This window comes from Melitaea cinxia, chromosome 13 (genome assembly GCF_905220565.1).
Source record: "Melitaea cinxia chromosome 13, ilMelCinx1.1, whole genome shotgun sequence".
Taxonomy (NCBI): domain Eukaryota; kingdom Metazoa; phylum Arthropoda; class Insecta; order Lepidoptera; family Nymphalidae; genus Melitaea; species Melitaea cinxia.
The window spans coordinates 17,180,643-17,204,711 of NC_059406.1; the positions used below are offsets into that span (position 1 = coordinate 17,180,643).

The following is a 24,069-nucleotide window of genomic DNA, read 5'->3' on the forward strand; positions in this document are numbered from 1 at the left end:
AACTTTTGACCGGGTAAACCGATTTCGACAAATTTTGTTTTAATCGAAAGGTGGTATGTGCCAATTGGTCCCCTTTAAATTTATTTGAGATCTAACAACTACTTTTCGAGTTATATCTAATAATGCGTTTTTACTTGACGCTTTTTTCGTCGACCTCCGTTGTATTATACCGCATAACTTTCTACTGGATGTACCGATTTTGATAATTCTTTTTTTGTTAGAAAGGGGATATCCCTAGTTTGGTACCATGATAAGGAAACCAGGATCTGATGATGGAATCCCAGAGAAATCGAGGGATACTCTCGAAAATCCGCAATAACTTTTTACTGGGTGTACCGATTTTGATAATTTTTAATTTAATCGAAAGCTGATGTTTATCATGTGGTCACATATAAATTTTATCGAGATATGATAACTACTTTTTGAGTAATCTTTAATAACGCGTAGTTGCTTGACTATTTTTTCGTCGATCTACGTTGTATTACTTGTCGATGTAATTGAAGTCGGTTTTTTTTCGTTTGCGAGCAAACAAAATTATTATTGTCATTAGCTATTGTTATGAGATTTTAAATTAACGTGGCTATTTTTATTACTATAATTTAAATTTTTTTTTAAATATTCAAAACGAAAAAAAACATTGTAAATATCACGTTTTTGAATAATTTTAGTAACTTTTGTTATAATCCCATAATAAATGCAAATGTAATCAATGTATTGTAATCGTATTGACTATATCTAATATAATATAATTATATATTTATTGCTTATTATTTATTATTGTGTTACATTAAGGAATTCCAAACATTTTTTTTAATATCATATTAAAAAGAAAGAATTCATTGTAATACGAAACTTTGAATAGTTACGAGTGCTGACTCACTACAGACGACGCCGCGGTCGCTTAAAACCGAATATAAAATCAAAAATTTCGAACTAGCGACTGCATCGTGCCGTAGTTTAGTTGGCTAAAGCACACCTACACGGTGAATCGGAAATGCAGGTTCGATCCCCGCTAGAACGAATTTTTGATATAAATCTGTAATGCATGTTTCTGATATCTGTATGATGAAGATATTTGTAAATGTTTGGCTAAAATAAAACATTTATTATTATTATGATTAATAATCACATGATATAAAAAACGTTTAATTTACTGTCTCTGTGTAAGAGGCGTAAAATGTTTGATATTAATATATATGTTGCAGTCAAAACTCTTACCCAGTCAAAAGCACTATTGACTAGCAAAATCAGTCAGAAGTACTTTTGACCGTTTGCTTTAGATAATAATACTTTTGACTAAAATAACAGTTAAAAGTACTTTTGCCCAATGGAGCTGGTTAAAAGTACTTTTGACTAAATGATTCCGTCAAAACTCTTAAAAAGTAAACTTTTATATTACTCATTATTGGTGGAGAACTTGCTGATATTAGAACAAAAATGAGTGACTACGAAAAGAAAGAAGGCTTTTTGCAAAGAATTTAGCGATGGAAGATATGAAAGATAGTCATTTCAATGTGATGACAAAAGAAAAATTTGAAAAGTTTGCAATGGATGTGGAAGACGCGAAATTTAATGAAAAGGAAACACCATTACAGTACTGTAGATTACAACGCTTTAACACATTGAAGTTTGTGGTATAAAAAAATTAGTTACAAACACAGAACCTGTCAAATATTTTTGCCGGCTGAGGTAATCTACGACATTATTGATGCTGCTCATATTTCTATAGGGCATGGTGGTCACGATAGATTTAAGAATGAAACGGCAAATAAGTACGCTAATGTTACAAAAGAAATGATTAATATATATTTATCAATGTGCGAAGTATGCCAAAGGAAGAAAAGCAATAAAAGTATGGGTCAGGTTTAGAAACCGATTCTGCACACTGAAATGAACAGCCGCTGCCAAGTCGATCAGATTGACATGCAGTCGCAAGAAGATCGCGGGCATAAATTTATTATGGTTTATCAGTATCATTTAACTAAATTTATTCACAGTTAATATAAGTAAGTTAATAGTGCTTTTGACTGACGCTTTTTTGCAGTTAAAACTACTTTTGACGGAGAGCGTCAGTTAAAAGTATTTTTAACCGCGAATTTGCAGTCAAAAGTACTAATAACCAATAACTTTCAGTCAAAACCACTTTTGACCAACTAGTCCAGTCAAAAGTACTTTTGACTGATTTCGCTAGTCAATAGTACTTTTGACTGGTTAAGAGTTCTGACTGCAACATATACAAATAAATAATATTGGAGTACTGTTTTTAATCAAAATCAAAATCAAAATCAAAAATAGCTTTATTCAAATAGGCTCTAAAAGCACTTTCGAATCGTCATTTTACAAATTAAAACTTTAAAAATTATTATTTTTGTAAAAGTGAAGCTACCACCAATTCGGAATGTAGATTCTGCAGAAAAGAATCGGGAAGTAACTCCGCAGTTACTCTTTTGAAAATAATATATAAACTGTGTTTTAGTACAAAATTAGATATGTTGCATGAAATACAGCGCCACTAAGTCCACACATCTTTATCAACTATGTAATCCTGCACCGAGTAATAAGCTTTATCTATTTTTTTTTTAATAAAAACTTTAAATTTATATTGAGACAATTCCAAAATCGTTTGTGGTATTTTATTATACATGCGAATACCACATTAAAATAACCGTTTTTTACTAAATACATCCATATGGTACATATACCAAAATATTTTTTTTACAATTTTTGTCTATCTGTCTGTCTGTATGTATGTCTGTTTGTTCCGGCTAATCTCTGAAACGGCTGGACCGATTTTGACAAGATATGAGGAGTAACTTGGCCACTTTTGTTTTAGAATTTTATTAGGATTCTCGGAAATGAACAATAACTTTTTTGTTAAATTCCACGCGGACGAAGTCGCGGGCACAGCTAGTATTTATGTACAAAATTTTGACCAGTGGTGTTGACTTCTCATGATTACTTAGCAGGTTGTCTTTTGTTTCTCAAGTTCGTCTCCCCGAGCGCTCCTCACGCTTAAAACCACAATTCACACCGAACTCATTTATGTACCGTTCCCCTAACGTACTCGTACATACATACATGTCGAAGCTTAAATCTGTTCTCTTTCAACGCTTGACTTGTGGTTGACCTCTTGTACAATTTTTTTTTTATGTCACTAGGTCGGCAAACAAGCGTACGGCTCACCTGATGGTAAGCGATTACCGTAGCTTTATAGACGCCCGCAACACCAGAAGCATCGCAAGCGTGTTGCCGACCCAATCCCCAATCCCCCCAGGAGCTCTGGTCACCTTACTCACCAACAGGAACACAATACTGCTTGAAAACAGTATTATTTTGCTATGATCTTCTGTAAGGTCGAGGTACTACCCCAGTCGGGCTGCTCCATATTTTGAGCAGGAAATTCCTGCTGTGCCCTACCTCAGTTACAAGCTGACGATAAAATTGAGTAGTCAGGTACTATTACTGTTCTATTTATATAATTGTATATAATTGTATATAATTGTATATAATTGTATATAATTGTATATCCTGTAAATAGTTACCCTAATATTGTAAATTTGCTTGTATTTTAATCCGTCTGACTAGACGGACAGAACTGGCTCAACAATAATAACTCTTGTGTTATAATAAATTATTTATGGGCACTATTAGGTCTTTAGTTAGCTCATAATAAGTATGTTACTACACTCGTATTATATGACTATTTCTTGCCTTAAATAAATAAATAAAAAATAAAAAGATATAATGGGAAGGAAATGTCTACCGAGACCATAGGATTTAGTTTTCCTTAAATATTTTGAGTAAGTTATTGTTGCTGGATAACACTGGGTACCTACATTACCTTACCTGAGACAAAATTAAAAGAATATTTTGAAGCCCAATAACCTATGTTACGGTAAGGAGGCTGGTATCATGATAATAAATCTTATTGGTTGTTGTGAAGTTGGTGACCTGGCGACGGGAGCGTGTACTAGAGATAAATTGATTTTTTATTATCGATTTTTATGAACAGTGCCATCTATGCGACAGATGAGAACAACGAAATAAGTTTCAATTTTATATACAGCGCCATCTATGCGGCGGCTGAAACAACTCAAAGTAAATTCATTATTACTTGTAAGTTGATTAAATAAAAAACGGCGCCATCTGTAGCTCTGTATACATGTAAAGTAGTGTCAGTGTAGTGAATAAAGATAGTAATATAGTTGTTGGTAAACATTTAAACAATAAAAATATGTTCTAACCGGTTAGGTTGCTCTGTTGGGTGTTTTAATACCTAAAAACGGCTGGTGAAAGTATTTTACAACGAAGAAGGATATAACCACAGCGATATGCATGTACTACTCGAAAGAATTAAAACTTGTAATAATACTACAAATTTTAAAGACCACATCAGCTGGAGATCCAAATTACTTACTACGTTACATTTTATCCCCACTTTCCCACGGGATTGGAAACTACGCGGGTTAAACCGCAAGACGCTCCAGTCTTTAATTAAAAATACGTAACGGTAAAGTGTACTATTTATTGAAAACTACAAATTTTTTAAACGGTACAGTAGACAGCATCTTGTTCATTTTCACGATGTACGCCTTTATGCACGCGTACCAGATCGGGTCTTGAATGTACTCCGTGACCTCCCGCCAGTGGTCGCGAGCGAGCTGCTGCGCGGCGTCCGCTGGAACGAGAAATAAAAAGTGTAGTTATTATACTTCATTTGAGGAAAGAAAAGAAAAGTCCATTTACAAATTGAATTTATTTAAAATTAACAGTCCCGACGCACTTTACACCTTCGTATTATTATTTTTTGAGTTTTTGAATAATAATATTAAATTATATTTTTTGAATTTTTGAATTTTCTTTTTCAACAAACTATGCCTAAACAATGACCGAACGTAAATAAAAAAAAATATTCATATTACTTAATTCGATGCAATCTCAAAAATTGGCGAGTAATAAGTACGTGCATTTCGGCGATTCACATTTGTTTAAATTATTTGTTGGTTTAGAGGTGCTTCACTATACTTACACAGATTTTCAAAATTGAATTTGACGCTGGTTTTCGGCACACAAACTAGTTTAAGGTTTTCCCCAGATAAATAAACTTCTCCGTCGTCTCCTTGATATTTACTCAATGTGTAGTCCACGTGTACGAAATATCTTCCTGTCAAGAAGAAAAAATAACAATACTTATTTATTTCATCAATTACTTATTAATATTAAAAATTATGGACTTAAAATTTAGTCTGAAATAAAGTATTATTATTATGTATTTTATTTTGTTTCATAAGTAATAATTAAGGTATTAAGGATAGTAATAATTAAGGATTAAGGGTATTTCGTTAGTATTATCGACTGGAAGCTCACCAGTAATTATCTCGAAACTTCCACTTCCCTCCACCGGCGATGACACCAGTTCACCTTTCATCTCATAATCACCTTTCACACGTAACTGCGGGCAGTCCAGGTCGTACTGTAAGCTCGTGACATTTCTAAGTATTCTGGAATATTGTATAAAGAAGAAATATACACATAATTGCATGGATCGCAAAAGAAAAAAGCAGACTTCAATTTACAATTTACATTGACAGTAATACAACCTCGATAGTTAGTTGTTGTCGATAGAAACAATTAGATTAAAGCATAACGCATTTTATACATAGGTACTATTAACTCAAAAAGTACTCATGAGACTTCAATTAAATTTAAATGGGACTACTTGACAAGCTTATACTCAGTAAATAGTTAAAAGGTAACACACATAAAAATGCAGTCGAATTAAGAACCTGCTCCTTTTTTGAAAGAGTGTTGTAACTTGTAAGAGTTGTCTGGCGAAGAGCAACGCGAGCAAAATAAAAGTCGATTGATTGTCTCGATTTTTTTTTTGTCGTTGAAGTCGAGAACGACGTGTTATTCAATATTGAATTACCCTCTCATTTCAAATTTAAGTTTTTGATGAGATTATATCTTTCTGAATGTACGATATTTTTGAAATATATAATGTAGGTAATATATCCCTATCTCTATTAAAATAACACTAATAGACAATAATAAAATACATTTCGAATTAACAACAATTACTATTTCAGGAACAAATAACTGAAATAACGCAATAATTCTATAAAATTCAAAATCATATTTGTAAAAACTATAAAGTAAAATATAACAATGTTAAGTAATGCGCTCTTCCCTAGATGGCGCTGTACTCAGTTACATCTCGCTATTAAAGTTATAAAATGAATATACTTTGATGGCTACCTATTGTAAAATGATAGAAGGTACTCCTGGTGGTACACTATCTCTGTATCAAACTCACTAGAATAAATATTATTTTACGTACTACTCGGAACCAACCAACTTGGAATGTAGATTCTGCAGATAAGAGTCAGTAAAAAACTACGCAGTTACTCTTTAAAAAAAAATGTGTCTTATTATAAATTTAGTCACGTCTTGTATGTAACACAGCGCCACTAAATCCAAACATCTAATTAAATTAAAACAATTAAAGACTCTTACTTTAAATTCGATAACACGCAGTCGTTAAACCCGATGAGGGTAGTGTTAAAGAACTTGTATTTCAAGAGCGGGAGGTCGCCGTTGATTTGTTCGAGGAACAACGGGTCGGAGGGCTTTATGTCAAGTTCTGGAATTCCACGCAACAGTCTTGCCCGAGTTGTGACGACGAACTTCTCTAGACACGTCATGTCGGTAGCTTCACATGGTAGCTTCAGATCGCCTGAAATAGTACAAGCAATAATAAAAAACGACAGTCAGCCCAAAAAAGGTAAGTTGTGACATTCCTTCGACGTCAAATTGAAAACGTCCTGCTTGGTACGGATGGCACAATTTTTGACTAAAATGGTTTCGGGGTTCGCTCCCCATCCTAGTATTATACTTATTTATTATTTCAAAATGTTCTCATAATGAATTCGTTTCTAGTATTTATGATAACTCAACACATTTCCGTTATTATAATGAAACAATTTTTTCGAATTTTATCGCGGTTTATTTGGTTTTTTACATGCCCGATGTTTCGGATACTTTACAGCGACTCCTTCTAGGGCTGTCCTCCCGTGCCCATGGTTCCGAAAATCGTTTTAATCCGAAAAACTTGTTCATTATAATGAGTGAAATTCGCGTAAACTTTAGAAAACATTTCCGTTCACAAATCAGGATCTTCAGCTATAGTAATAATCTTCTAATATATAAAATTCTCGTGTCGCGGTGTTTGTAGTTAAACTCCTCCGAAACGGCTTAACCGATTCTAATGAAATTTTGTGTGCATATCGGGTAGGTCTGAGAATCGCACAGCATCTATTTTTCATTCCTCTAAGTTATAACGAGGGGAATTGAGGAAGTTAATAACATATATGGCAAAACATGGTTTGCGGGGTCAGCTAGTCTTATATATAAAATTCTCGTGTCACAACGTTAGTTACAATACTCCTCCGAAACGGCCGGACCGGTTTTTATGAAATTTTGTGTGCATATCGAGTAGGTTTGAGAATCGGCCAACATCTATTTTTCATACCCCTGAGTTATAAGGGGGGATTAAGGGGGTTAACAGCATACATAGGAAAACATCGTTTGCGGGGTCAGCTACTCTTATATATAAAATTCTCGTGTCATAATGTTAGTTAACGTACTCCTCCGAAACGGCTGGATTGATTTTTATGACCGACTTTTTTATAAATATTCTATTTGTAGCCGCGCCTGTCTGTCTGTTCGCAATAAGCTCAACGTCTACTGAAAACTTAGAACTGATTTTCTGGGGGCACGGTAGTGCCCCCGCCAAGACGAACCAAAAAAAAAAATTAAAAAAAAAAACGAAAAGCACTACCTATCTTTTCTCGAAGTGCTTCGTCGTTTTTTTGAACCCTCATAACTTGGGTTTGGATTATACTAAATAAACAAAATTATGGGGATATGATGTCAATAGTGAATTTATTAAACATATAAAGTTTCAATTGCATAGCTCTTATACTTTAGATTATATTGATATCTAAAAAACCCCGATTTCGTCACTCACTGATGATCATCAAAATTCTTAGAGTACTTCCTGAAGTCCCAGAAAGCTGAAATTTGGTATGTAAGCTAGTATTAGTACACAAACAACAAAAAAATTCTAAAACTTGGAACTTTTACCCCCCCAAGCCCTTAAACTAGGGAATGGAAGTTTGTATGAGACTTCCGCAAATTTTGATGCTAGAGGTCTGAAAATTGATATAGGGACTCCTAGTTACTCCTTGTTATGAATAATAATAATAAAATACATAAAAAATAAAAATCGGTTATTAGTTTATGTCGAAAATTTACATTTTGTAATTTTGGTATTTAAGTTTTGGTGGAGGTCACCGTTTGCATATCAGTTCAACATAAAATCAAAAACAGCGTGCTTAAACCGAATATGATGAAGATTGGATGATATTTATGGTATAAAATGTGTCGGAGGTAAAATTCAGCTATAATATTGTCATAAGCAACTTACAAAAAGAAATGAAATCCCATCAAAAACATTTTCATGTAAAATGTTGCCAAGACGAGATCATATGGCTCGCAGTGTCAAAAAGTTATCAGATCTCATGTAGAGCCAAGCTTCTAACTCTACACGCCCTAACTCTACAAGCCCTAACTTCACAAACTCTACACCTTAGTCAAAATATGTGGCTTGGCCGTTTCGTTACTACCGGCTGCCGATGTTATAGATGACGACTTTCCTGTCTCATTTATATAAATATATTTTCTCTTTTTATTTTTATTTGTATTATATGTATATCAATTATTCTTCTTCTTTTTATTTTTTCTTTAATAGAACTAACTATTGTATGACAGAAAAGTAAAAAACAGTGAAACAAATTTTCACCTTACGTGACGGTAGCGAAACGGCCAAGCCACATATTTTGACTAAGGTGTAGAGTTTGTGAAGTTAGGGCTTGTAGAGTTAGGGCGTGTAGAGTTAGAAGCTTGGCTCTACATGAGATCTGATAACTTTTTGACACTGCGAGCCATATGATCTCGTCTTGGCAACATTTTACATGAAAATGTTTTTGATGGGATCATATAGTTTTCTCCAATAGACATGGCGATTCGTGAGGAAGTAAGCCTTTCTATATATTTAATACTTGTTCTGTGTATAATCTGTAAATGTATCTGTATAGTGTGTATTATATTACGCTCCAATATTCGTACGGGGCCGTGTCTGTTGTAAGGTAAGGTAAATAATGCTTTATTGAAATATAGAAGCTAAAAAACTCGGACATGTAAACAGTAAAACAGTAAAACAATGGAATGGAAATTTAATTACTTGTTGGTGTAAATAATTTATTTGTTATGCAAATTGAAGTTTTTTTTTTGTACCAATTACGATGTTTACCGCGGCCTTAGGTCTTAAGGTACATTAGCGCCGATAGTTTCCCCGAGGTTGCGTGTCGTAATTATTTGTGGAGAACAGTCACGCAACATTGTTCGGAGCTGTTAAGTTTCTTACTTTATTAACCGACTTCCAAAAAAGAAGGAGGTTCTCAATTCGACTGATTTTTTTTTTTTTTTTTATGTATGTTACATCAGAACTTTTGACTGGGTGGAGCGATTTCGACAAATTTTCTTTTAATCGAAAGGTGGTGTGTGCCAATTGGTCCCATTTAAATTTATTTGAGATCTAACAACTACTTTTCGAGCTATATCTAATAATGCGTTTTTACTTGACGCTTTTTTTCGTCGACCTACGTTGTATTATACCGCATAACTTTCTACTGGATGTACAGATTTTGATAATTCTTTTTTTGTTGGAAAGGAGATATCCCTAGTTTAGTATCTTGATAAGGAAACCAGGATCTGATGATGGGATCCTAGAGAAATTGATGGAAATTCTTGAAAATCCGCAACAACTTTTTACTGGGTGTACCGATTTTGATAATTCTTTTTTTAACCGACTTCCAAAAAAGGAGGAGGTTCTCAATTCGAGTGTGTTTTTTTTTTTTTTTTTATGTATGTTACATCAGAACTTTTGCCCGTGTGGACCGATTTCGACAAATTTTGTTTTAATCGAAAGGTAGTGTGTGCCAATTGGTCCCATTTAAATTTATTTGAGATCTAACAACTACTTTTCGAGTTATATCTAATAATGTGTTTTTACTTGACGCTTTTTTCGTCGACCTACGTTGTATTATACCGCATAACTTTCTACTGGATGTACCGATTTTGATAATTCTTTTTTTGTTAGAAAGGGGATATCCCTAGTTTGGTACCGTGATAAGGAAACTAGGATCTGATGATGGGATCTCAGAGGAATCGAGGGAAACTCTCGAAAATCCGTAATAACTTTTTGCTGGGTGTACCGATTTTGATAATTGTTAATTTAATCGAAAGCTGATGTTTATCATGTGGTCACATATAAATTTTATTGAGACCTGATAACTACTTTTTGAGTAATCTTTAATAACGCGTAGTTGCTTGACTATTTTTTCGTCGATCTACGTTGTATTACTGGTCGATGTAATTGAAGTCGGTTTTTTTTTTCGTTTGCGAGCAAACACAATTATTGTTGGAAAGAAGATATCCTTAGTTTAGTACCATGATAATTTGAATTAAATGTTACTTGAGTATTTTTCGTCGATCTACGTTGTATTACTCGTCGATGTAATTGAAGTCGGTTTTTTTTCGTTTGCGAGCAAACACAATTATTTTAGGATAATTGTGTCTGCTGACAGTTAACAGTTTAAACTGGCGCATATTATAAGGCGTAAATTAAATGAAAATTATGGTTATTAACAAGGAGAAAACAAAGAGTGTAAGATATTAAGACACATGTGAACATTTTTTAAATTTTGCTGATTTAAAAAATTGTTTTCGCTCGTTAACGAAAAAAAAACATTTAATTAAATACGCATATAATATAAGTACCTTTAAATAAAGCACAGTCGAATTGAGAATCGACCACTATTTTATATGATGTTTAAAATTGTGACGAAATTATGTACGTAGGCCGAGTTTATATAGTGTAGCTAGCTTTATACGTATCAGAATATACGCCAAAAATGGCGTGAACTCATGTGTTTTGCCCATAGTCACCACGCTAGGCGGGCGGGTTGGTGACCGCAGGGCTGGCTTTGTCGCACCGAAGACGCTGCTGCGCGTCTACGGCCTGTGTATTTCAAAGCCAGCAGTTGGATGGATATCCCGCCATCGGTCGACTTTTTAAGTTCCAAGGTGGTAGTGGAACTGTGTTATCCCTTAGTCGCCTCTTACGACATCCACGGGTCTTCCGGGGGATGGCTATATTTTTTGATGCCGTAACCACACAGCATTCAAAATGTTACAATATCATTACTAATAAACTAAATACCTAATTACAAAATGTTCCGGTGTAAACCATGTCCGGGTGGACACGCTGCCAATAATGCTAACAACGTTTCCCCGTTGAATCCTTCCTCGATAAAGTACCAAAAAAAACTTACTTCATGTACTTAATATTAATTTGTCGTAATGTGTGATGAGAGCGTTACAAGAAGCGTGATCGGGCGAAGCGAACGGAAGCTGAGAGGGAGATAAAAGTTAGTGAAGATAGAAAGAGAGAGTACGTTTCGTATATTACTGTACGGGCAACTAAAGAAGTTTTACTTCAGTCGTGTGCTCTAAAGCACACTCGTTTTTTATTATTTTGTAATACACAACATACAATAATTACAATGATCATTTATTTTACACCAAGTTGGCGCGCACGTACTCTCTTTCAGTTCACTGTACTTGCGAGTAGGTATAATTATTATGGATTGATGTCACGGTGAATCCCGCGATCTTTAAGATAGAAAAGTCTGTGTTTAAAAGAAATTTAAAGTTTAAAAAATTATTATCTTCTCATAATATGAATAATTCGATAATATTAAAGTATATAACATTTATATTTTATTATGAACTAGCGACCCGCTCAGGCTTCGCACGGGTATACAATATATTTATAGCCTATGTCATTCACTGAAAAAATGATTAAAATCGATTCAGTACTTTTGATTTATTCATTACTGCCCGTGGCCCGCACGCGTTAACTTAGAGTAAAAGCCGGCCGGAACCGCCGCAAACGCTACGTACCGCGATTTTTAAATCTGTAATATCTTCGAAAATATTCATTTAAATCATATGCTGTAAAGGGCCATATAGATCTATATTAAATAAAAAATATATTTAAGGTATTTAATTGGATAAGGATTAATACTGTATTGGTTAAAATCGCTTCGAAAATTAGCCATTATTTGTCGTGAAAAGTAAATGACAAAAAAATGTTATTGTGGGATATCCATAAGAGATAGGTATATACCATCGCGGAGTTTTCTGTAGACCTTTTCAATGTGTACAATACTTAGTACATTATTTTGATAAATCTCGTAGGGTTCAGCCTGCGTTTGCAATTTAAGCGAAAAAAAAAATAATTATTTACGACATAACATTAGAAAACTCAAAAATAACAGTATTTCTCCACTATTTAATGGATGTTATTATACATATAAACCTTCCTCTTGAATCAATCTATCTATTAAAAAGAACCGCATCAAAATCCGTTGCGTAGTTTTAAAGATTTAAGCGTACATACATGTGCAGGGACAGAAAAAGCAACTTTGTTTTATACTATGTAGTGATTATTTTCCTTAAATTATATTTTTTTGTTTCCATTTTAAACTTAAATTTTGGAGTAATAATTATAATAGTCTTTATGATTATAATACGTATTATATTCTTTTATTTATATTTATTTTTCCTTTCAAAACCAGGACCTTGAAATCACAACTTGAAAACTTCCTAAAACATCTGACTTGATAAACGAGAAATACATTTTATTTTATTTTATTTTATTTTATTTTATTTTATTTTATTTTATTTTACTTTATTTTATTTTATTTATTCAGAAAACCAACAGCTTCTTATATACATATTATAATATTCTGTATTTAAATGAAGCGTTGGTTGCTGTTGTTCTTTGTTCGTGTTTTTTTAGTTGCCAACACGAAAAATCGTTGTGTTAAGTCTCAAATAAAAAAAAATCACTTCATTTGAGATCGACAAGTATGGTACAATACACATTATTAAGAATAACTCTAAAACTACTCGTCGGATCTTACTGAAATTTAAATTTCCCCACAAAACAAGTTTGTACTTTTGATTAAAAAAAAATAATCAGCAAAATCGGTACACCCAGTAAGAAGTTATGAGGTAACAACACATAAAAATACAGTCAAATCCAAACTCTCATTTTTTTTAGACCTTTAAAATTAGGATACGAAGTTTACCGGGTCAACTAGTAACTACCTATACATTTAAAACAATTGTGTTTGCTCGCAAACGAAAAAAACCGACTTCAATTACATCGACAAGTAATACAATGTAAGTAGGTAAACAAAAAAATAGTCAAGTAAATAGTAAATACGTGTAAAAGCCACGGTTCGCTTAAACCGAAAATAAAAATCATCATATCAAAAATTTCGCTCTAGCGGGTACATCGTTCCATAGCTTAATTGGCTAGAGCGCCGACACGGTCAGTCGGAGACGCGGGTTCGAACCCCGCTGGAGCGGTCAATTTTTGATATGATATTTAAAAATGTTTAGAATTCCTAATGTGTGGGTAGCACAAAAATAAAAAATCGTACATACGTGTAAAAGATTACCGAAAAAGGAGACATCGGATCTCGATCAAATTTAAATGAAACCAATCAAGCACCATTTTTCGATTATTTTTTTTTTTACCGAAATCGGTCCTGAGTTGTTCTAAGGTAAAAATACATAAAAAATACAGTCGAATTTAGAACCTCCTCCTTTTTATGAAGCACTTGTATGTGTTGTGTTAGTGGACTTTTCTATAAGAATTAATATAATTCAATAATTATTCATAAGTACTAGCTATGCCCGCGACTTCGTCCGCGTGGAATTTAAAAAAAAAAAATATATTGTTCAGTTTGCAGAATTACAAAATAAATAAATTTCTAAAATAAAAGTACCTAGCCTAAGTTACTCGTTACTATATCAGCTATCTGCCAGTGAAAGTCCCGTCAAAATCGGTTCAGCCATTTCAAATATTAGCCGGAACAAACAAAGAGACAGACAGACAAAAATTGTAATAAATGTTATTTTGGTATATGTACCGTGTACACATACTATTACATATCCATATACATTTAGTAATAATAATAATAATAATCGATAAACTTACTTGACAGAATTCCGCTGAAGCAGCAAACAACTAACAACACCAATGAGATTCTCGCACTCATACTGTATGTCCGGCGCTATGTCAGGCAGAGCTGTGTCGTTACTGAGACATGTCCGTTGCTTATATTTGTTCACGCTAGGCTAATATAACTAGCAACTCGCCCCGCCCTCGCTCGGGCATTCGATAATAATGTAAAAGTATTCATCGGTTGTGGTGAAGTTTATCCTGAACATAAGTCGAATAGAATTTTAAAGCGGGGGATAAAATAGACCATATTTTTATTATTATTTTTTTTTTATTTAAAAATGTACATCCACGGGCTCAAAATGCCCGCCTTTTGTTAATCATGCATGCATTAATAATACCACAGGCGATTTTTCTTTATTACTACTGATCGACAGTCCTGTGACTGCCTAGTACAACTAGGACGTGGCCCGACGCTGACGGTTTTTTTCCTTACAAAAAACTGTTTGATTGAAAAGTATACACATCATTCCTTTCTAATTTCTGAACGTATTATTATTTTTCTTATCTATGTCTATATTTACACTTATTTGCTAGTTACCATATACGAGTATGTACACATATGTTCTACTTACAATATTGGTACACTTGACCTATGTTAGTGTTAGTAAGGGACCTTTTTTCTAATATATTTATTTATATACTAGCGACCCGCCCCGGCTTCGCACGGTTGCAATGCTGATATTAAATATACTACAGAATGTCTTTATTTATAGTATGAAGCTAGCTTATAGCATGGTTATTAACATAATAACAACAACATTCAAATATGCGTCGTTAGATTACACGTCGTTACAGAATGTGTTGAAGAAATAAAGGTTCACTGCTCGTTCCCCGTATACCCCGTAGTGATAGCGTGATAATTTGTAGCCTATATGTTGACCCGACTTCTTAATAATATTCGTGCCAAATTTGTAGTAAATCCATGCAGTACTTTTTAAGTTTATCCCGGACATACATACAAACAGACAAAAATTCTAAAAACTATATTTTTCGACCCACAAGGACAACACCCAGACCACGCAACCGCCAGCGCAACAGGTACCAACGCGGCGTCATCGCTACCTATCTGACGGTACCCTAATCTCACTCATAATAATGTCAACCAAGCATTTATCATATTGCATCTATTGCAATAAACAAGGAAAGCCGATGCAGCCCGAGTCGCCACGTCCGTCCAGTCACAAGCCGCCGACGCAGCGATTTCGTCATATTTTTAATTTAATTTCCTTATTATATTGTATCGAATAGGTTTGAGATCTTTTAATTGTAATTTAAATTTAAGTAATTATAGAGTTTTTAAGTCATTCTGGTTTTCATTCATCGGCTGCAGTAAACGTGATTGGCGCGCTTCTACGCTTTCTGTAATCACAGTCTTAATCAATAACAACGATTTTAAATCAACGTACGTCTTAAGCCCGGCGCTTATTTTGTGACTAGTAAAGTGGCGTTATTAGGCAATTAGAGATGTAATCAAAAAATCAAATAAAATTGAGGTAAAAAGAATTAATTGGTAACTTAATCTAATGTCGATCTGGTATCAATTCTGATAGTATTTTATTATTACTATTGCGGAATTATTACATATCAATCGGATTTTATAACTAAATGGCGTAAAACTCACATGTGGTCACGTTTTTGGGGACTGAGTCACCCTCGTCCGTAGGTGTATACCCCGTTGTGAAACCCTACACGTGGTCCCCGGATGGTGCTAATCAGGTGACATACTGGTGGTAGGCTCTGGCCGACGGCTCGCGACCACCCACTGAACAAAGTCGTACCGTCAAGCGGTTTCGTGTTTCGGTACGTTGATCGGTGTAGCCGACTGAGAATTTGGGTCGAAAAAGTTGCTCCGCGCGAATTGGCCAGTCTGACTAGCACTGGTGCCGCTGCGTTGTGGTGATTGGTTCTGAAGGGTAGCGGGATCCGAGGCACGGTGCACCGCTGGCCGACCGCAGGTAGTTGGGGGCCCAATTAATGTGCCAGCCACACACGAAAGGCTGCCCCGCCAACTGTCGAAAAATCCCGGGATGCGCCATCGTGCCGGTTGGCGACCGGATGAGAGGGCCCGGTGGACATCTCCGGGGGGGCTCGGGCGTCCCCGCAGTCTCCAGTCCAATCCCCTTTTCCATCGCAGTGATTCGGTGAAAGTCTGAGGGTTAGTAGTATGGAGCCTCGTTTCACTGCCTGCTTCTCACCTTCCTTCACTCGCCATTATGAATAGGAGTAATAGTAAAAACAAGACAGCACAGCGGTTGCACTCCCTCTCACTCTCAGTGCACCTCTCTAACATTCGAGGTTTGCACTCCAATCTCGTTGCAGTCCACCACCATCTTGAGACTGAGAAACCGGCCCTACTGTTCCTCTCGGAGACGCAGATCGGCAGCCCGTCTGACACAGCATACTTGTGTTACCCGGGTTATACCTTGGAGTATAATTTTAAACCACACGCGGGTGTTTGCTTATATGCCCGCGACGACATATGCTGCCGGCGTCTTCGTAATCTTGAAGATCCCAGCTTCTCTAACTTATGGGTTTTGGTGGACACAGGAGTGGAGAAAATTCTTTATGTCTGTGTTTACCGTTCGCACAGCGGAGATCTGAAGACAACCAGGCTTATTCAACACCTTAGTGAGGCGGCTGATGCGGCTCAGCATCGGTATCCTACTGCTCAATTGGTAATGCTGGGGGACTTTAACGCCCACCACCAAGAGTGGCTATTCCCATACCAGCACACTGACCACGCTGGTAGAGAGATTCGCAATCTCGCTTTAGCGCTCAATTTCAACCAGCTGGTCAGGGAAGCAACTAGGGTACCCGATGTTGACTCGCATACTGCCAACTGTTTTTTTTTTTTATGTCACTAGGTCGGCAAACAAGCTTACGGCTCACCTGATGGTAAGCGATTACCGTAGCTTATAGACACCTGCAACCGACCCAATCCCTAATCCCCACAGGAGCTCTGGTCACCTTACTCACCAACAGGAACACAATACTGCTTGAAAACAGTGTTATTTAGCTGTGATCTTCTGTAAGGTCGAGGTACTACCCCAGTCGGGCTGCTCCGTATTTTGAGCAGGAAATTCCTGCTGAGGTAGGCCTCAGTTAAAGTTTGTTTGGACCTTTTCCTGACAACAGATCCTGACCGCTATTTGGTTTCGGTCTCATCGCCTTTAGGCAGCTCCGACCACTGTCTGGTGAAGTCCATATCCGTCAATTCACCGCCCTTACCCTACTCCAAAGGCACCCGTAGAATATGGCGATACAAGTCAGCAAACTAGGATGAGATGCGTTCTTTCTTTGCATCGTACCCATGGCGACAGATTTGCTTCTCCTCCGATGATCCCTCATCTTGTGCGAATGCTGTGGCTGATGTTCTGCGTCAGGGAATGGAGTATTACATACCATTCACTGACGCATCAGCATCCGTGGCAGCTCGACCCTGGTTGTTGTTGTTGTTGTTGTTGTACACGGGCTATTTTCCGCAACTCGACGTCTTGATGCGCCTTTTTTGCGTGATCGGCTGGTGGGCACTATTCGTGCCAGCCAAGCTCCTTGAGGAAGCCTAGCAGACCCTTCACGTTGCCGACGACTTCCTGGAGCAACCTCGGTGTCCCAAGGTGTAGTGCCCTGTAGTTCGCCATACCACCGCATTCCAGCAGGATATGTGAGGCCGTTTCCTCTGCCTCCAGGCACGCTCTGCACAGGGGGCTGTCTGTAACACCTAGATTGTGTAAGTGCTTGTTAAGCAAGGCATGTCCCGTAAGCGCCCCGACCAGTAGTCGGAGCTGGGCCCTTCCATAACCGCGAAGTTTGCGGGACAATCCTGGGTTGATCGTCGGAAGAGCTTCCTTGGTCTGCCTGCAGGTAGTTAGGTTTGTCCAATATTCTTGGTGCATTACCTTGGTGTTGTGTCGCAGCTGGCTGCGCAGCCATCCGAATGGCAGAGGCAGAATGGGTTCGGGTCCGTGGACCCTCATCTCCGATCCATTCCTCGCCAGTCGGTCGGCCGCGTCATTGCCTCGCGATCCACTGTGTCCCTTTATCCATTGAAGGGTAATGGTGTTTGTTTCACTTACCTTCGTCAGAGCTCGATGGCACTCGTATATTAGCCCTGATGTCATAATGTCGCTCTGTAGGGCTTGCAGGACCGATCTGCTATCGGAAAGTATACGGATTGGAAAAACCTGTACCTCTCTAGACTTGATCGCTGTTGCTGCCATTATGATTCCCATACATTCCGCCTGGAAGACGGTGTTGTGGATTCCTAATGGCGATGAGATGTGGATATTCAGGTCTTCTGAGTAGACCCCAGAACCTGTACCTGTTGATGTTTTCGACCCGTCTGTGAAGATTCTTAACTCTCTAGGGTTGAGGCCTTCACCTGGGTCTTCGTGTAATTGTATTCTGTATCTTTTGTCGAATACGTACTGTTTGGGTATCCTGTCGGTAACCGCTTCGACGAGCGGTTCCCTGTTTGCCAGTTCGCCAAGTATTCCTGTATGTGCTACCTTTACGTTCCTCCAAAGGTTTAGCTTCCTGAGTCTTACCGCAGCCGCTCCCGCTTCCTGTTGGATAAACAGGTGCAGCGGCGGCAGGTTCAGTAGGGCTTCCAGGGCGGCTGTCGGAGTCCTCATGCAGCCCGTAGTCGCCATGCAAGCTAGCCTTTGAAGTCGTTGTAATTTTGCTTCACCGGTGATTAGTCTGGTTCTCGGCCACCAAACCACAGCACCGTAGCTGATAATTGGCCTGATGACGGACTGGTACAGCCACAGAGTGACTTTTGGGGATAGACCCCATTTCTTACCTATCATTCTGCGGCACTGCCAGAAGGCTATTGTAGCCTTGTCAATTTTGCTGTTGAGATGCTTGCTCCAGTTCAGTTTGCTATCTAGAATAATTCCTAGATACTTTACCTCCGAGCTGAACTGTAGCTCCGTACCGAACAGTCTAGGGGGTTTGTAGCTCCCCAATTGCCGTTTGTTAGTGAACATTACCTATTCCGTCTATCCAGGATTGACGGTGAGTTCGTTATCTATGCACCATCTCTCCACAATTCGTAGTGCCTGCTGTGTGACATTGCACACGGTACTGCTGACTCTGCCGCTGATTAGAATAGCGATATCATCAGCGTACCCGATCGTGAAGTAGTTGTGCTGGTTCAGTCTGGTTATAAGGTCGTTTACCACTAGGTTCCACAGTAGTGGGGAAAGCACCCCTCCTTGTGGACATCCTCTGGCTACTAGTGCATGTTGTGCCTCAGTTGATGTAAGTTTGATGACTCTTTTTCTGAGCATGTTACCTATCCAGTCAATCATCATCGGGTGTACCCCGTGCTTAACTAGGGCCGACGAGATGCTGTTGAAGTTAGTCTTGTCAAAGGCTCCTTCTATGTCGATGAAGGTGCCAAGACACATAGCCTTATTTTCAATGGCCTCTTCTATTTTACTGACCACTGCATGTAGAGCTGACTCTGTTGATTTACGTTGGCTGTACGCGTGTTGGTTTGGATGTAGGCGTACTGTAGCTAGGGCGTTTTCTCTCAGATCCCGTTCGCACAACCTTTCCAGAGTCTTCAGTAGAAAAGATGTAAGACTTATAGGTCTGTAGGATTTGGGTTCAGAGTAGTCACTTTTTCCCGGTTTGGGGATGAAGATTACCTTTACCTCCCTCCACTGCCTCGGCACGTAGCTGTGAGCTAAACAGGCCGCCAAAACAGTGGTAAGTCTCTGGATCAGTCGGTTACTTCCCCACTTTAGAAGTGCCGGGAAGACCCCGTCCAACCCTGGGGATTTGAAGGAGTCAAAACTGTTGATAGCCCATCTGACTTTTGATGGGCTTACTACCTTGAGTGCATATTCCCAATGCTCCTCTGTTGGGGCTACGTCCTCCTCGGGCCAGTCCACCGACTGCATGATGTGGCACCCTGGGAAATGTGTCTGAACCAGGATGCACTCTGCTTCTTCCGGCGTGCTCGTGAAGGTGTTGTCAGGCTTTCTTAGGGAGCCCTTCAGCTGGCTGGATTGGTTTGCTAGGACCTTCCTTACCCTATTGGCCTGTTCGCAGGTTTCCACGCTGCTGCAGAATTTGCGCCACGAGTCGGTGCTTCTGTACCTTAGTCGTTTCTTGTATCTGGACTTGGCTTTCTTATACCTGTCCCAGTCCAGATCGGCGCATGTATTCATTGCTCTGTTTAGAAGTCGCCTCACCTTTTTCCTGAGTCTTTCCAGTTCAGGCCCCCACCAGATTACTTTATTCTCCGGTGGCAATGATAAGGGACATGCAGTTTGGTAGGAGTCTATAATGTTGCTAGTCAACGTATCTACCTGCTGTTCTATATGTTCTGTTCCCACAAGCCGGTCTGGGCATGCCTGCTCACTGAGCAGCTGCTCCAGTCTCTCAGCGTAGTGCACGCGGTCAGTTTTGCGTGGGTTACGCCTAGGGGTTGCTGGAACTGTATTTACCTGCACATCGAAGCGTATCCATCTGTGATCTGAGCACGACCCTGGTTTAATTCTGACTGTTCTCGTGCTGAAGCAGAAAAGAACACTGCTTACTTGGCCTGGGTCGACGCTCGTAACCGCAAGACAACAGACGTAGGTCAGAGGAAGAAAGCCTATAACAGAGCCGCTAAGTCCTGCAAGAAGGCTCTGCGGAAGGCTCGATTTGACCACATTGGCAGAATTGGGACTAGACTTGCGTCATACCCACCTGGTAGTAAAGCCTTTTGGTCCCTGGCCAAATCGGTCGAATCGAACTTCTGTTGCCCCTCACTACCTCCACTGATAAAACCCGATGGATCACTAGCCCACACCGCTGAGGAGAAGGCAAAATTGGCAGCGCCACACCTCCAACTTCTTCGATTCGATGCGAGACGTCTATGTCTGAAGTCCGAATCCGTCAAAAAGAGGTCCTTAAAACCTTGCGCAATCTGGACGTAAATAAAGCTAGTGGTCCTGACGGAATACCTGCCATAGTACTCAAAACTTGTGCGCCTGAGTTGTCTACAATCCTGACACGTCTGTTTCGTCTCTCTCTAGCGACAGGACAAGTGTCAAAAGCCTGGAAGCAAGCTAACGTGCAGCCTGTGCCCAAAAAGGGCAGTCGAGCTGACCCTGTCAATTACAGACCTATTTCCATAACGTCCATACTCTGTAAAAGTATGGAACGTATACTGAATAACCGGCTCCTGGCACACCTTGAGAAGAACGATCTCCTTAGCGACCGACAGTTTGGTTTTCGCCGTAATCGGTACACGGGTGATCTTCTGGCGTATGCCACTCACATTTGGAGTGAGGCTATCGAGAAACACGGGGAAGCCATTGCGGTCTCGCTCGATATTTCGAAAGCATTTGACAGGGTCTGGCATGACGGCCTTATTAGCAAACTTCCTTCATACGGCCTACCCGCTTCTCTCTGTATTTGGATATCTGACTTCCTGAGGGATCGATCGATCCGCGTAGTTATAGACGGTTGCGATTCCGATCGTTTAGCCATCAATGCCGGGGTTCCTCAGGGGTCTGTACTCTCGGCAACGCTATTCTTGCTGCACATCAACGACCTGCTCAAACCCGGAACCTTTGGGTATGCAGATGACAGCACCGTTGTCGAGCGTTACGTGTCCAACGCACGAGCGAGTGGGTCTGAGATCCAATCGCTGAGGGAAGCTATGATTCAGCGTCTGAACTTGTCCCTTAAAGCTGTCTCCGATTGGGGTGACGCAAACCTGGTCAAGTTCAACGCCTCTAAGACCCAGGCGTGTCTTTTTTCGGCAAAGCGGAGTCCTTTCCATCTGACTCCCTCTTTCCGAGGTGTGCCCGTGCCCATAACCGGCCGCCTAGAGCTTCTTGGTGTTACTTTGTCATCCACCCTCAATTTCGGCTCATACATAGAGACAAAGGCTCAAACAGCTGCCAGAAAACTGGGCGTCCTCTCGAAGATGAGACAGTACTTCACTCCGGAACAACTTCTAAATTTATATCAAGCGCAAGTTCGATCATGCATGGAGTACTGCTCTCATCTTTGGGATGGCTCAGCCAAGTACCAGCTGGAGCTTCTCGAGTCGATTGAGAGACGAGCCAGGAGGCTCATCGGTGATGATGCACTGGTCGCTGCAAAGCTGCCATCATCGACGGAGGGTGGCCGGCCTGTCGGTATTTTATCGGATACACTTCGGAGAGTGTGCGCAGGAACTCCATAACCTGATTCCTCCTACCCCCTTCCATCATCGTACAACCAGACTCTCTGCGTTACGCCACCCTTATATGGTTGACACTCCCCTTATACGCACTAAGCGATTCGCTAGTACATTCTTGATCCGTACAGCCAAAGAATGGAACTCTCTACCAGCGTCTGTGTTTCCAGAAAATTATAACCTGGGGATCTTTAAGTCGCGAGTGAATAGGTTACTTCTAGGTAAGCGTGCTCCATCTTAGACCGCATTTTCACTTATCATCAGGTGAAATAGTGGTCAAACGCAAGCCTATCACTGTATAAAAAAAATATATATAAATTTTATTGAGATCTGATAACTACTTTTTGAGTAATCTTTGATAACGCGTAGTTACTTCACTATTTTTTCGTCGATCTACGTTGTATTACTCGTCGATCTAATTGAAGTCGGTTTTTTTTCGTTTGCGAGCAAACACAATTATTAACGTTAAATTTCACCGTTAAATAGAATTTTAACGATACTGATAACGTTATCTCTGACGTCACGAATTAACGATATTTTTATCGGTACCTCTACGACGTTGCCGCTCCATGCAAATGATCTTCAACACGATGCGCTAGGATTGATAAAAGCGGCAACAACGCACGGCATTGGATTATAACGCTGCTGTAGGTACGAACATCAATGTATTTCCACCGCTTACGTACCCTTAATAATTCGAACATTAGGTATAATGTATTCCGAAATTATGATGTCGAACTTAAAAGAGTACTGTCCGAGTGACTGGTTCATATCTCTCTCATTTTATTATTTAATTTAATTTTATTATTGTTGAAATTCATAAAATAATATTTAAGTATTTTATATAAGAAAAAAAAAATATGCGCCTATACAGAGTGGAGCTGACAATACAACGAAAATTGATAACACCGGTAATACTAGTTTATAGGAGTATTTCAAAACCATCAAAAAACTCCTAACGTTAAAATCTAAAAAAAAATTTTTCAAACAAACTAAATAAGAAAAATATAATAAAATTTTATTACATGTGTAACATTAGGTTCACTGACCTGTTATGACGCGCAGTGTAGGGTTGCCAACTTTTTTTGACAAAAAAAACGTATAAAATGGTTTGGATAGAAAAAAATAAAGTATTTGGAAGAAAAAAAAAGTATTTTTCAAATTTTATGTTTTTATTGCTTTAAAAACGTATTTTTGTGTGCCTTTAGCACATGCTAACAATTTTTTGTTATATTTAAATGTTTCAAACTTGTTTAACAATCAATATTTAAATTTATATAAATAAAAATTCGTTTCTAATTAAATTTATTGACGCTATATTTCTCTCTTCTCGCTACTTTAGATTCATTACTAAAAAAACCCTTTCAGTAAAAGCTTAAGTAGTGGGAACAGAGAGTAAGAATTTTTTTTATATTTGGTAAGCTATCAGGTGCATTTTTAAGTATATATTGCCATTTTTCAACTTTTCACTGAAAATTCTTTATCATCATTAGTTTTTTTTTTTGTCTTATACATTCGGAATATATATCCTGCATCTTAATATTTAATCCGTCTTGTAATTTAGTTTTTTACCGACTTCAAAAAAAGGAGGAGGTTACTCAATTCGACCATATGTATATATATATTTTTTATGTATGTTCGGAGATAACTTCTT

General features: G+C 38.3%; 1 protein-coding gene across 1 annotated transcript; it reads right to left on the bottom strand.

Annotated features, from left to right (window-relative positions):
- Nucleotides 1-4,505: 4,505 nt before the first annotated feature.
- LOC123658981 (circadian clock-controlled protein daywake-like) lies at nt 4,506-14,286 on the bottom strand. The gene is made up of 5 exons (XM_045594268.1): nt 14,198-14,286; nt 6,517-6,736; nt 5,368-5,501; nt 5,030-5,164; nt 4,506-4,678 (listed from the first exon to the last, which is right to left on the bottom strand). Exons 1-5 carry the CDS (start codon nt 14,256-14,258, stop codon nt 4,521-4,523), a joined length of 708 nt encoding a protein of 235 aa, XP_045450224.1. The 5' UTR covers nt 14,259-14,286; the 3' UTR covers nt 4,506-4,520.
- Between the last annotated feature and the right edge of the window lie 9,783 nt (nt 14,287-24,069).